Raw genomic sequence first — 15142 nt, 5'->3', positions numbered from 1 at the left:
ACATCTCTCCCTTTGCTGTTTGTTTTCTTTGTGTCTTATACCTTTTTTGTCCCACATTTCCTCCCATATTACCTTTTCTGTTTATTTCATTTTTTGTTGTGAACCATTTTCATTCTCGTTTCCTTTTGTGTTAATTTTTAAGATATTTTCCTGTGGTTATCCTGAGTATTACACTGAACATCCTGAATTTTTAACAATGTAGTTTGAATTGATACCAGCTGAACTTCAATAGCATACAGTTCTGCTCCTATACAACTCTACCCTGTTCTTGTTTATGTTGTTTTCAAAAATTACATCTTTATATATTATGTGCCCAATAACATGAATTTATAATTTTTAAAAACGCATTAGTCTTTCGTATCGTGTGGGACATAACAAGTAGAGTTAGAAATCAAAACTGGCCATTAGGTTTATCAATGAAATTACCTTTACTGGAGATCTTTATTTCTTCATACAGCTTTGAGTTACTATCTTGTGTCCTTTCTGTCAACCTAAAGGGACTCCATTTAGCACAACTACCACCCTTTTTTGTAGGAGAGGTCAGGTGGTAATGACTCCTTCAGCTTTTGTTTCTCTGGAAATGTCTTAATTCTACCGTAATTTTTTTTATGACGGTTTTGCTGGATACAGAATTCTTGGTTTACAGTTTTTTCCCTTCAGCACTTTAAATATGTCATCCCACTGCCTGCTGGCCTCCATGGTTTCTGAGGAGAAATGAACATTTAATGTTATTGAGATCCCTTGTATGTTACGATTCGTTTCATGCATGCTGCTTTCAAGATTTTCTCTCTCTCCTTTTTTTTTTTTTTTGATAGTTTGATTATAAAGTGTTTCAGTGTGAATCCTACCTGTTTGTTGAGCTTTTTGGATGTGTAAATTCATGCCTTTCGCCAAGTTTGGGAAGTTTTCAGCCATAATTTCTTCATATGTTCTTTCTGCCCTTTTCTCCTTTCTCCCTGTCTTAAATAGGAATACCACAAATGAATGGCTTTAACAAGCAGAAATGTATTCTCACACAGTCTAGGAGGCTAGACGTCCAAATTCAGGGCACCAGCTCCAGCGGAAGACTTCCTCTCTCAGTCCACTCTAGAGAAGGGTTTTTGTCATCGGTTTCTCCCTGGCCTAGGGGCTTCTCAGCACAGGGACCCTGGGTCTAAAGGGTGCGCTGTGCTCCTGGCACTACTTTCTTGGTGGTATAAGGTCTCTATCCCCTCTGCTCCCTTCTTTCTCTTATATTTCAAAAGAGATTAACTCAAAATATAACCTAATCCTGTACATTGAGCCCTGCCTTATTAACATAACTGTTTTTAATTCTACCTCATTAACATCATAGAGGTTACAATTACAACACATAGGATAGTCACATCAGATGACAAAATGGTGTACAACCACACAATTTGGGGAATCATGGCCTAGCCAAGTTGACAACACATTTTAGGGGGACATAATTTAATCCATAACACTCTGTTTGGGATTCCCAAATGTGTACATTGGCCTACTTGATGCTGTCCCACAAGTCCCTTAGTCTGTGTTCATTTTTCTTTTACTTTTTTCTTTCTGTTTCTCAGACAAGATCATTTCTATTGTCTTATCTTCAAGTTTGCCAGTTCTTCTGCCAGCTCAAATCTGCTGTTGAGCCCCTCTAGTGAATTTTTCATTTTGGTTATTCAACTCCAGAATTTCTGTTTGGTTCCTTTTTACAGTTTCTGTTTATTGATCTCATTTTGTTCATAGATTGTTTACCTGATTTCCTTTAGTTCTTTGGGTTTTCCTTTAGCTTTTTGAGCATATTTAAGACAATTATTTTAAAGTCTTTATCTAGCAAGTCTGGCGTTCTGGCTTCTCGGGTGGTTTCTGTCATTTTGTTCCTTCGAATAGGCCATCCTTCCCTGTTTCTTTGTGCGCTTTCTGATTTTTTTAATTTTGTTTATTTTTGAACATGGCATTTGAGTAATATAATGTGGTAACTCTGGAAATCAGATTCTCCTCCTTCCTTAGGGCTTGTTGGCTTTTCTCTCCCTTTTTTAATTGTTGAAGGCTGTAACAGTCCATTGGCTTAGTGACTTTTCCAAACTATTTTTGCAGAGACTGGGTTACTTGACATGTGTGTTCACTAAAGTCTCAAAACAAAAAACACCTCTTCCAATCTTCGAAGATAGGCTATGTGCTAGGGCACTTCATCCCCACTTCACCAGGCCTATGCTCTAAAGTGTAAACTTTTAATAACCTCATTGCTAGTGTAAGTAGCTCTAAGGCTTTGACTTGAAGTTAATATATCTGTTTTTAATCTGTTTTGGTATTATCAAATAATGAGTCACATTTTTTCTGTGAAAGGCAATGGCAGTATAAAACAGCTTTTAGAATAAATGTCAGCTCCAGCATTATCATGGACATCTCTCTGAGCTTTTTCTCAATTGCACTAGATTTTACTGTGAGCAGCAAGTACTACGAAAGGTCTTCAGAGAATGGAAAGAAGAGTGGTGGATTTCTCATCGAGAGTGGAAACTCTGTGTTCGAGCTGACTGTCACTACAGGTCAGATCTCATGTTACATTACTTAAATTTTACTGTACACATTATCAAATAATTCCTTTTGTCATGTTTTTATAATACCCCTGATGGCGCAGTGGTTAAACACGCGTCTGCTAACTGAAAGGTCAGTGGTTTGAACTTAACCAGTTGCTCTGTGGGAGAAAGATACGGCAGTCTAGTTCCAAAAAGATTTACAGCCTTGGAAACCCTATAGGGCAGTTCTACTCTATCCTGTAGTGTTGCTATGAGTTGGAATCAACTCGATGGCAAAGGGTTTTTTTTTTTTTTTGGTTCGTCATATTTCTTGTCAAAAGGAGCAAAGTTTTGAATCATTTCTTGCCTTGCTTCAAATCCTTTTCTGAATAAGCACAATCAAAGTCCTAAATTAAACCTAAGTATGTGTGTATGCGTTTGTGCATGCACACATACTCAGAGACACCCCTCAAATCAGGTAACCCTTTTCTGTTTATTTTGCTAATGATTTGAATGGGATTTCTTACTAACTCTCATTTTTATATAATTTTTAATTTTGAGAGTATTCTTTTTTTTCAGATAATAAGTTTTAATTTATGCTGATTATGGAAGAAAATACATGAGCAACATAGTGCATTAAGGAAATAGAGAAATCCCCTGGTCCTTGATATTTGTGTTGCCAAGGATAACCCAGTGCCGTCAAGTCGATTCCGACTCATAGCGACCGTATAGGACAGAGTAGAACTGCCCCATATAAGTGGAGAAAAAGTAAAAATTAGGAATTATTTGAAATATATGTTTTTAGGCCTTTTTTTTGTTTAACTTACAAGCATATTCTTAATATCTTTATTTAATTGACTTAATATTTTATGTATTGTATCTTTAAAATGGTGTTAACTCTCGTTTATAGCCACTTTTCTATTTAGGTTGACTTGGGAGTAGGAATTCTGGATATTTCAGATAAAGTATAGAAGTGTTGTTGTTGATGTTAGTTAGCTTCTGTTGAGTTGGCACCCAACTCATGGTAACCACGTGCACAACAGAACAAACTGTACCATCCCCATGATTGGTTGCATATTGGCCTGTTGTGATTCATAGGGTATTCATTGGCCGATTTTTCAGAAGTAGATAGCCAGGTCTTTCTTCTTAGTCTATCTTAGTTTGGAAGCTCTGCTGAAACCTGTTCAGCGTCATAGCAACACGCAAACCTCTACTGACAAGAGAGGTGATGACTGTCCATGAGGTCCATTGGCCAGGAATTGAAACTGGGTCCTGCAGGGAAGGCAAATATTCTACCACTGAACCACTACTGTTCTCGTAGAAGCATTAGACAGTTTTATTAAGCTGATAGAGTATGAAATAAAAGTCTTAGAAAGTGGGGTACTGAAAATAAGGAGCGAAGGTCTTAATGTGTATGGTGTGTGTACCAAGAAGGAAAAGAAAAATAAAGTTCCAGCAAGTGTCTTTGACCGTGTTCGAGCACAAACGAGAAGTCACATTTTATATGATATGGATGACTGGAGTGATTAAAGTGTTATTCCAAATGTCATGGCTTTGTGGATGCTGAAGGTGAGGTTATTCTTAGAGAAGTGGAGCCTTTTCTTTCTCAGTGACACTTTAAGATACGGAAAATGACTGTCTAGGAGAATAGGTTTCACCGTGATTGTAGGAAATGCAATTTTAGCTTAGGGTGCTGAAATGGCTTTTTTGTGTTAGAAGCTTCCATGTTAACTTCTCCTACGTGCAGAACTGACTGGATGTGTTGGATTAGAAGTTGTTTTGTTTGAAAGACAGACCCATTGCTTTTGGTTCCTCAGATACTACTTGTACAGTTTGATGTTCCAGACCTGGAAGACCTACGTGCATCAGCGGCAGGAGATGAGGAACAAGTACATGAGAGCTGAGGATTATGGTGAGAAAAAGACGTCCCCCTCTAGAGAAGGTGCCCAAATGTACTTTTGCAGAAGCCCTTGAGAAGGACAAGCGCATTGTCTCAGAGAGAGTAACTCTAGACCTAAGGGAAGATTTGTTTGGTCCCCTTTCATATTTTCCGGAATGCATCATGATTCTCTGAGTGGGGACTCCTGTGTGGTCACATCTCTGTTGTTTTCTCCATATGTCATGGTGCTGGCACTTAAACTCATCTAATCACCATTTACACGAACTGTCTGTTCCTGCCCTGGAGGTGCAGTGAGCTGGCTGGGTTTCTCCCCTGGCACCTGGTGCTGCATCTATCTTTTTAAACATTTTTCTGTGCTTTAGGTGAAAGTTTACAGAGGAAATTACTTTGTCGTTTAAAAACTTATGTACAAATTGTTAAGTGACATTGGTTGCAATCCCTGCAATGCGTCAGCACTTTCCGCCTTTCCATTCCGCATTCCCTGTTTGCGTTCTGGTTTTCCTGCCCCTTCTGCCTTCTCATCTTTGCTCTTGGGCAGGTGTTGCACTGCCATTTATCTTGCTACCATGTGGCAAACTGGAGTTAGACTGTGGAGCATTGCTGCAGTGTCCGCTTCTGAGCTGTTTGGCCCAGGTTGCCCCCAGTGATGCTGTGGCCAGTTTCACTCTGATCTTTGCTCTGGTCAGTGTCTGGTTTCTCTGTGAGTTGAGCCAGAAACCTCTATGGGGAATCGAAGGGAAAAAACACCAAGTTTCAAAATGAACATGCAGCTGGCATTACCAGCTGTTTCATGGACATTCCACATGAATGTCCTACAGGCACCTCAAACACTGCAGGTCCCTAATACAACTTGTCAGCTCCTCAACCATTTAGACGTGCTCTTCCTCCTGCTTTTTCTAAGTGAGAAACCTTACTTAGGAATAACTCATCCATTCCTCATGCCTGCTATCATTCAGTTATCTATCATGGCCCTCTGAAGTGTTATTTGTAGGCACCTTTCTTTATTTTTTTTCTTTTTAGTCCCACTGCCTGAGGGTAATATTCACCTTTTCCCCAGAATTAGTCTCTTTAATTGATTTCCCTGCATTTATTTTCTCCCCCCTCTCCTTGTACACATAGCTTTAAGAGTGAGAAGACATAGATAAGATCATCTCTTTTGCGTAAAAATTCATTTGACTACTCTTTACTTACAGAATGATGTCAACACTCTTTGGTGTGGCATACAAGGTCTTCACCTCTTCCCCTGCTGTGCCCTCTGACACACCCTATGCCCTGGCCACACTGCTTGTGAATTTCCATATCTTTGCATCTGCAGTTCCCCTTTCAGGCCCATTTTAAATATCACCTTTTTTTTATGTAGCTTTTCCTGATCTCCAGCACAGTGGGCCCTTCCTTCTCCTTTCTGTGTCCCCAAAGCTCTTAACCACACCCTTTAGTTATAATACCAGACACATGGTTTTTGTAATTAGCTGGTAAGTAACTCTTTTATGTTGTTTAATGTTAAATTTACATACAGTAAAATTCAGTCTTTTTGGTGTGTAGTGCTATGAGGTTTGACAAATCCATAGTTATGTAACCACCACCACAATTAAGAGGGAACAGTTCCATCACAGCCCAAAAGGATTTCCTTGTGTTAACATTTTGTTGCCCCATCCCTCAACACTTAACCCCAGGTAACTACTAATCAGTTCTCTGGCACTGTAGTTTTGTCTTTTTTTCTAGAATGTCATATAAATGGGATCATACAGTGTAGCCTTTTGACTCTGCCTTTTTAGCATAATGCTTTTGAGATTCATCAATTTGCATATATTCCTTTTTTACTGCTGAGTAGCCCTTCATTGTATGGAGGTACCACAGTGCCTTTATCCATTTACCGGTTGAAGGCCATCTGGGTTGTTTCCAATATTAGACAATTATGAATAATGCTGCTATAAACATTCGTACGCAGGTTTCTGGGTGAACATTTCTCTTGGGTAGATTATCCAGGAGTAGGATTGCTGGATCATGTAGTAGGTGAATGTTTAACTTTATAAGAAACTGCCAAATTGGATTCCAGTGTGGCTCTACCATTTTGCATTCCCAACAGCAGTCTGTCAGAGTTCCACTTGCTCTGCATCCTCACTACCACTTGGCATTGCCATTAAAAAAGTTTTTTTTTAGCTAGTCTAATAATAAGTATGTGAAGGTATCGCGTTGTGGTTGAAATTTCCATTTCCCTAACGATTAATGATGTTGAATATTTTCCTGTGCTTATTTCTCTGGTGAAGTGTTTGTGCAAGATCTTTGTCCTTTTAAAAATTGGGTTGTTTGTTCTTTTTGTTGAGCTTTAAGCTTTTTAATATATTCTAAGTCTTCTGTCAGATTTGCAAATATTTTCTCCCAGTCTGTGGCTTGTGTTTTCATTCTCTAAACAGTGTCTTTTGCAAAGCAGGTTTTTCAATTTGATGAAGTCCAGTTTATCAATTTCATCTGTTATGGGTTGTGTTTTTTATGTCATACGTAAGAACTCGGCCTAACCCAAAGTCACAAAGACTTTCTCCTATGTTTTCTTCTAAAAGTTCTGTAGTTTTACATATTGATTTTATATGATGCAAAATCAATGTTAAGGTCATTTATTCATGCAAAGAGCTTTTTTTAAATACATTCCATGCAATTCTTTGTAGACAGTCAAGTTGTCTGTGACTAGAGACAATTTTATTTCTTACTTTCCAAATTGTTTTTATTGTTGTATTGCATTATCTAGGGCTTCTAGTGTGATATTAATTATGATATTTGAATAGGAGTCGTGAGAGTGGACATTCTTCTCTTGTTACTGATCTTAGGGGGTATGATGGATAATGTTATGTGTCAACTTGGCTAGGCCATAATTCTCAGTGGTTTGGCAGATGTTATATAATCTTCTCTTTTGTGATCTGATGTGAGCAACTGGTCAGTTGAAAAGGGAGTTTCCTTGGCAGTATGGCCTGCATCCAATATGTATGGATGTTCTGGCAAAGCATTCTCTCTCTCAATCCTGCATCCAACTCATCATCCTCTGACCTCCAGTTCTTGGGATGTGAGCCAGCACCCTGCCGCTTGACCTACAGATTTTTAAATTTGCCAGTTCCCACAACCGCATGAGCCACCTGACCTACTGTTTTGGGGTTCGTTAGCCCCTGCAACCGTATTGAGTAAGGTGGAACCTTCAGCCTGACGCCTGACCCTTGGATTTGGAACTTGCCGGTCTCTACAATTACAGGAGCCATTCCCTTGAAATAAATCTATTTATGTATATGCTTTGCTGGTTTTGTTCCTCTAGAGAACCCAACCTTAGACATTTGGTAACTGAGAGGGTTCTGGAGGAACAAAATCATAAAAATGAGTTTTCTGAATTGATTCTCAAGTCTGGTTAGTCTTAAAGGTGCTGATGACTCTGCCTCCAGTAGTAAGCAGGGCACTGCTAATCCATGGCGTGAGGTGGCAATAGAAATACACAAACTATCACCACCATTGGATCAAATATTTGTGAGAGACAAGGCTCTTTCTAGGTGATTGCATATTTGATTTAAAAAAATTAATTTAAAAACTAAACCTGTTGCCATCGAGTCGCTTCTGAATTGTAGGACAGAATAGAACTGCCCCACAGGGTTTCCAAGGTTTTAATCTCTATGGAAGCCGACCGCCACATCTTTCTCCTGTGGAGTGGCTGCTGGGTTCGAACTGCTGACCTTTTAGTTAGCAGCTGAGCACTTAACCACTGCACCACGAGGATTCTTTGCACATTTGATACTTTTCTACAATTTTGTCAGAATGAGAAGTATAAGGAAGCTGATTGATTGGTCCTGCTTTCGCTAGACAAAGTGGTGAAAGAAACGGATGAGTTCAACGCTTCAGAGTCACAACTCAAGCGCCGCATATAAGACTGAAAGTTGCCACTTGTGCCCTAAAAGGAAGCCTTATGTCTTGTATAGAGCTAATACTGTTAAAAACCAAACCCAGAATCTTATAATAAGAGTGGCTGAATTACAATGCCAGTTGAATTCCCAACCTCGAATTGTGTCAGAAATAAAAATGAGGACATTGATTGAGAAGAAATGGGATCCCGAAATTTAGGATGGGGACATGTGGGCAGATAATCAGGAAGCTCAGGACATTGAGCCCCTAAATTCTGTTGAATCACTCCTGCCAACAGAACAGCCCTATTACTCCCATCTGAAGAGCTTACTCCATCTTTGTCTGCTAAGCTGCCCTCCCAGTAAAACCATTATCCCTTCTACCCTCATCTGATGAGATTAACTCAGCTGTGTCTGAAGTCTTTATCTGAGATACCTAGGGTGGCACCTGGGGCATTACTTGAGGCAGATGCCTTACAGGACATTGCCGAATGTCCCCAGGACTCACCCCCACCACCCAGTTTTGCTTCTAGATCTATAACTAGACTTAAGTCCCAGCTAGCCTCAAGAGGTGAAGTACAAAGTGTGACCCATGACGAGGTACACTACACTGCAAAAGAACAGCTTGATTTTTCTAATATATACAAGCAAAAACCTGAGGAATATGTATGGGAATGGCTATTATGGATGTAGGGTAATGGTGCAAGAAACAAAGTTGTATCAGTGTGAGTTTATTGATATGGGCCCACTAAGGACAGATTCTACATTCAGTGTTTCAGCTTGAGAGGTTAGAAAAGGATCTTATAGTTTATTTGGTTGGTTCACGGCGACCAACACAAAGGCTTAGGGAAATTGTCATGTTAGAGCGGATTTATCAGGGTGGACCCACAGACCCACCCATGGAGGACACACCTTTTACCACAATGGTGAGGAACAAATTTGTGAAGGGAGCCCCAGCATTCTTGAAGACTGCTGTGACTTCTGTTTTATGTATGTCAGAGGAAACTGCCCTAACTGAATTAAGACACCTAACTGCAGTGGGGCTGATTGGACCCAGGGATAGTAGGGGCCAAGGGGTGGCACTTAATCGCCAAACACAAGGTGGACGCGGTTACCGTAATGGACAGCAAAGTCAAAGTAGTAATCAGAATAGTCTGATTCATATACACTTAATGGCATTGGCTACTTAGTCATGATGTCCCTTGGAGTGAAATAGGTAGGAAATCTACTAAATATTTACTTGATCTGTAGAACCAGAAAAATTTTAGGTCAGGTGAACAGCGGTCTAACTCAGATTGCCAGAAGAGTCATGGCCCCTTAATCAGTTCCCAGACTCATGAGTTTAAAGACCCACAACCCCTTGAATGAAGCGGAGGCCAGGTTCCCTTGAGGAAGGACTCCAGTACACTGTCAAAAATTTTTACTGTTAATCTTTCTCCTAGCCTTCCCCAAAGAGACCTGTGGTCTCTTACCAGGGTGACTGTTCACTGGGGGGAAGGAAATAGTAAGACTTTTGGGGGTTACTGGACCCTGCCTCTGAACTGACACTAATTCCAGGAGACCCCAAACATCACTGTGGCCCACCCACCAGTCAGAGTAGGGGCACATGGAGATCAGATTATTAATGGAGTCTTAGCTCATGTACATCTCACAGTGGGCCCAGTGGGTCTCTGAACTCATTGTGTAGTGATTTTCCCAGGTCCAGAATGCATAATTGTAATAGACATACTCAGTAACTGGCAGAAGCCATACATTGGGGATCCCTGACATGTTGAGTAAAGGCCATTTTGGTGAAAAAGCCAAATGGAAGTCATTAGAACTGCCCTTACCTAGGAAGATAGTACACCAAAAGGAATACCACATTCCTGAAGGGATTGCAGAGGTTAGTGCCACCATCAAGGACTTGAGGGATGCAGGGGTTCTGATTCCCACCACATCCCCATCCAGCTCATCTATTTGGCCTGCACAAAAACAGATGGATCTGTGAATTAATCATAAACTTAACCAGGTGGTGACTCCAGTTGCAGCTGCCATTCCAAATGTAGTTTCATTGATTGAGCAAATTAATATATCTCCTAGCATCTAGTATGTGGCTATTGAACTGGTCAATGGCTTTTTCTCAATTTTGGTTTTGAAGAATCACCAGAAGTTTGCCTTCAGCTGGCAAGACCAGCAGTATACCTTCACTGTCCTACCTCAGAGGTTTATCAGTGCTCCAGCGCTATATCATAATTTAGTCTTCAGGGACCTTGATCACCTAGCCCTTCCTCAAGACGTCACTGGTCCATTACGTTGATGACATTATGCTGACTGGACCTAGTAAGGAAAAAGTGCTGTCCCCATGACCCTATGCTCTCTGGGTCTGGAGGTCTCGGTTCCAAAGGGAGGGACGCTCCCAGTAGGAGACACGATGCCAATTCTACAGAACTTGAGTTAAGGATGCCGCTCAGCCACTTTGGGTTCCTCACGAACCTGGATCAGCAAAGGAGGGAGTTACCATATTGGCTTGTGTGATTAATTACCAAGGGAAAATTGGATAGATATTACGTAACAGAGGTAAAGAAGAGTATGTCTAAAATACAGGAGATACATTAGAATGCCTCTTAGCACTACCATGCCTTGTGATTAAAGTCAATGAAAAGTTACAGCAACCCAGTTCCAACATGACTACTTATGGCCCAGACCCTGCAGGAATGAAGGTTTGGGTCACCCCACCAGGCAAAGAACCACAGCCAGATGAGCTGTCTGCTGAGGTCAAAGGGAATATGGAATGGGTAGTGGAAGAAGGTAGTTCTAAATACCAGTTATAACCGCATGACTGGTTGCAGAAACAAGAACAGTAATTGTTGAGTATTTCTTCCTTTTTTTGCTATATGTGTATATTTAAATATCTTCTTACCCTTTTTCCATTACTTATTATAAAATATAAGATGTAAATTGAGCTGTGCATTTTCGGTTGTGTGCTTGTGTCATGTTAATCCCGGGTATGTCTTTATATTTGTGTTTATTTAGAGATTATGTATGGTTTAAGAAGCTATATACTGGAGCCTAGTTGACAATGGATGGAAACCCTGGTGGTGTAGTGGTTAAGTGCTGTGACTGCTAACCAAGAGATCGGCAGTTCGAATACACCGGGCGCTCCTTGGAAACTCTGTGGGGCAGTTCTGTCCTGTCCTCTAGGGTCACTATGAGTCGGAATCAACTCTACGGCAGTGTTTTTTTTTTTAGTTGACAGTGGGTGGACTGTGATGGTTAATGTTACGTGTTAACTTGGTTAGGCTGTGATTTTGGCAGATATGATATAATCATCCTCCATTTTGTGATCTGATGTGAGCAGCCAATTTGGAAAGGGAGTTTCCTTGGGGACGTGTCCTCCATCCAGTATATGGATATTCTGGCAAAGCTCATTCTTTCTCTTGATCTTCCATCTGACTCGTCATCCTCTGACTTCCAGTTCTTGGGACATGAGCCAGCAGCTTGCCGCCTGACCTACCGTTTTTGGGTTCATCAGCCCCTGCAACCACTTGATTTAAAAGCCTCCAGCCTGATGTCTGACCCACGGATTTGGGATTTGCCAGCCTCCACAACTGCGTGAACCATTCCCTTGAAATTGTTGTTGTTGTTAGGTGTCGTTGAGTCGGTTCCGACTCGGAGTGACCCCACGTACAACAGAACAAAACACCGCTTGGTGCTGCACTATCCTTACACAATCGTTACGTGTGAGGCCATTGTGGCAGTTACTGTGTCAGTCCATCTCATTGAGGGTCTTCCTCTTTTTCACTGACCCTCTACTGGTGACATAGTGGTTAAGTGCTACAGCTGCTAACCAAAGGGTCGGCAGTTCGAATCTGCCAGGCACTCCTTGGAAACTCTATAGGGCGGTTCTACTCTGTCCTGTAGGGTCGCTATGAGTCGGAATTGACTTGAGGGCACTGGGTTTTTTAGGTTTTCTACTTTACCAAGCACAATGTTCTTCTCCAGGGACTTACCCCTCCTGATAACACGTCCACAGTATGTGAGATGTAGTCTTGCCATCGTCGCTTCTAAGGAGAGTTCTAGCTGTACTTCTTTCAGGACAGATTTGTTTGTTCCCTTGGCAGTCCATGGTATATTCAGTATTCTTCACCAACATCAAAATTCAAAGCATCAGTTTTTGGTCTTCCTTATTCATTGTCCAGGTTTTGCATGCAAATAATGCAGTTGAAAATACCACAACTAGGGTCAGGCGCACCTTAGTCTTCAAGGTGACGTCTTTGCTTTTTAACACTTTAAAGATGCCTTTTGCGGCAGATTTGCCCAATGCAGTGTGTTGTTTGATTCCTGACTGCCGCCGTCAATGGGTGTTGATTGTGGATCCAAGTAAAATGAAATCCTTGACAACCTCAACCTTTTCTCTGTTTACTGGTCCCATTGTGAGGATTTTTATTTTCTTTATGCTGAGGTGTAATCCATACTGAAGCCTGTAGTCATTGATCATCGTTAGTAAGTGCTTCAAGTCCTCTTGACTTTCAGCAAGCAAGGTTGTGTCATCTGCATAATGCAGCTTAATATATTTATTTATATGCTTCACTGATTTTGCTCTTCTGAGGAACCCAACCTAAGGCAGGGGGAAACATTCAGTCTTTAACCATTAAGTATGATGTTAGCTGTAGGTTTTTTGTAGATTGCCTTTATCAGATTAAGGGCATTCTTTTCTATCCCTAGTTTTGTGAGCATTTTTATTATGAATGGGTGATGAGTTTTGTCATATGCTTTTTCTGAATCTATTGAAATGATTATGTGGCTTCTTTAATCTGTCAGTGTGGTGAATTACATTGAATGATTTTTGAATGTTAAACCAGCCTTGCATTCCACAGATCTACCCCACTTGGTCATGGTGTGTTATCTTTTTATATGTTGCTGTGTTCCATATGCTGCTATTCTGTTGGAATTTTTGCATCCATGTTCATCAGGAATATTGGTCTGTCGTTTCCTTTTTCTTATCTGTTTTTGGTATCAAGGCAATACTGGCCTTGTAAAAATGAGTTGGGAAGTATTTGCTCCTTTTTTGTTTTCTGAAAGAGATTTGTAGAATTGGTATTATTTCTTTCTTAAATGTTTGGTAAAATTCACCAGTGAAGTTATCTGGGCCTAGAGTTTTCTTTGTTGGAAGATTTTTTAACTTCAAATTCTTGTTCTTTAATAGATACAGGACTGTTCAGGTTATCTTTTTTTTCTTGAATGAGTTTTGGTAGTTTGTGCCTTTCAAGGAATTGATACATTCCAAATATATCGTACAAATTTAGTGGGCATAGAGTTGTTTGAAGTATTCCGTTGTTACAATTTTAATATCTGTAGTGTCTATAATGACACCCTCTCTTTCATTCCTGCTATTGGTAATTTATGTCTTCTGTTATGTATTCTCGGTCGGTCTGGCTAAGCTTTATCAATTATATTGTTATTTTCAAATAACTAGCTTTTTCATTGACATACTGGTTTTTTGTTGTTGTTTGTTTCAATTTCTTTGATTTCTGCTCCTATCTTCATTATTATTATCTTGCTTCTACAAACTTTGGTTTTAATTTGCTCTTCTTTTTCTAGTCTCTTCAGGTACAAGCTGAGATTATTGATTTGAGGCTTTTCTGTTTTTTCTAACATAAGCATTTACTGCTAAAATTTCCCTTTAAGTACTGGTTTAACTTCATCCCGCAAGTTTTGATATGTTGCATTTTCATTTCATTCAGTAAAAAATATTTTCTCATTTTCCTTGAAACTTTGTCTTTGGCCCTTTGATTATTTAGAAGTGTATTGTTTCACTTCCTAGTATTTGGTAATTTTCCAATATATTTCTATGATCGATTTCTAGTATATTCCGTTGTGATTAGAGAACAACACTTAGTATGATTTCAGTTCTTTTAAATTTGTTAAGTTTGTCTTATGGCCCAGAATATGGTCTATCTTGTGAATGTTCCCTGTGTACTTGAAAACAATGTGTATTCTGCTGACTTATGTAGTCATTTATAGTTATAATGAGTATAGCTATAAAAATGGAATAATGGGAAAAGTAACTCAAATTTTTAATAAAAAGGTTTTTTTTTTTTTTTTAGATAAATGACAACTATTTCAGGGCATGCCTGGAGACACTTTTCATAGGTTATTTCATTGCCCTTTACAAACATACCTCTGATGGAGGTACAATTGTACGGATGAGGAACTTGTGTGAGGTTACTTAACTCATAAGTGACAGGGTCGGTATTCGAACCTGGCTTTCATGACTCAGGAGTCCAAACTCTAAGCCACAGCACCATTCTAGTCTTCATTGCCTGAGGTGTGGTGATTCCTGACATCTGGGGTGGGCTTGGGGAAGCTATGTTAAATGCTTCTTCATGTTTTGATTTGCCTTAACAACTCTGAAATATAAAGCATAGTTATAATCCTATTGACAACATTTTGGATAATGTCCTGAAAATTGCTTACATGATTTTATTTTCTCCTTTGTGTTCTAAAAAGAAAAGAAATTTACTTTATTAGTGGTGACTGTCATAATGAAAGTGGAATTTACCAAAAATGGTGATGTACATCTCCCATATCTAGTAAATTGTCTCTCTTCCAATATCATTAACGGTCCTTTTTACTGTGTTTTCCAGAGACATCCCTTCCTTTTGTCTTGCTTATTCTACTTTAAAATTACTGTTTCAAACAACAGTTTTATAACATGATTATTTCTTCTTACATTATGGAAAATTTTAAATGCCTATAAATTTAAATATAGTGCAGTGGACTCCATATACCCCTGTATAGCTTTAGCCTTGTTTTATCTATATCCCTGCTCAGTTTTCCTCTTCCTGTGTTAGTCGCTTTATGTCATCTGTAAATATCTTAGAATA

The 15142-nt window shown here is 39.6% G+C and overlaps 1 protein-coding gene across 13 annotated transcripts in view; it reads left to right on the top strand.

Moving 5' to 3' along the window:
* The window catches only part of SFI1 (SFI1 centrin binding protein), a 94891-nt gene that overhangs the window by 35521 nt on the left and 44228 nt on the right, over positions 1–15142 (top strand). For 12 of the 13 annotated variants that reach the window (XR_007514846.1, XR_007514847.1, XM_049865330.1 and 9 more), the window contains 2 exons: positions 2424–2534; positions 4322–4416. The exons of the other annotated variant lie outside the window; for it this stretch is intronic. Coding sequence is in view for 10 of the 12 variants with exons in the window: in XM_049865330.1 (XP_049721287.1) it covers positions 2424–2534; positions 4322–4416 (206 nt within the window). In the remaining 2 variants the exon portion in view is untranslated. The remainder of the gene's footprint in view (positions 1–2423; positions 2535–4321; positions 4417–15142) is intronic. 13 annotated transcript variants of the gene reach the window in all.

The sequence above is a fragment of the Elephas maximus genome, chromosome 22 (genome assembly GCF_024166365.1).
Source record: "Elephas maximus indicus isolate mEleMax1 chromosome 22, mEleMax1 primary haplotype, whole genome shotgun sequence".
NCBI lineage: Eukaryota > Metazoa > Chordata > Mammalia > Proboscidea > Elephantidae > Elephas > Elephas maximus.
This window is presented reverse-complemented; position numbering and strand designations above follow the sequence as displayed.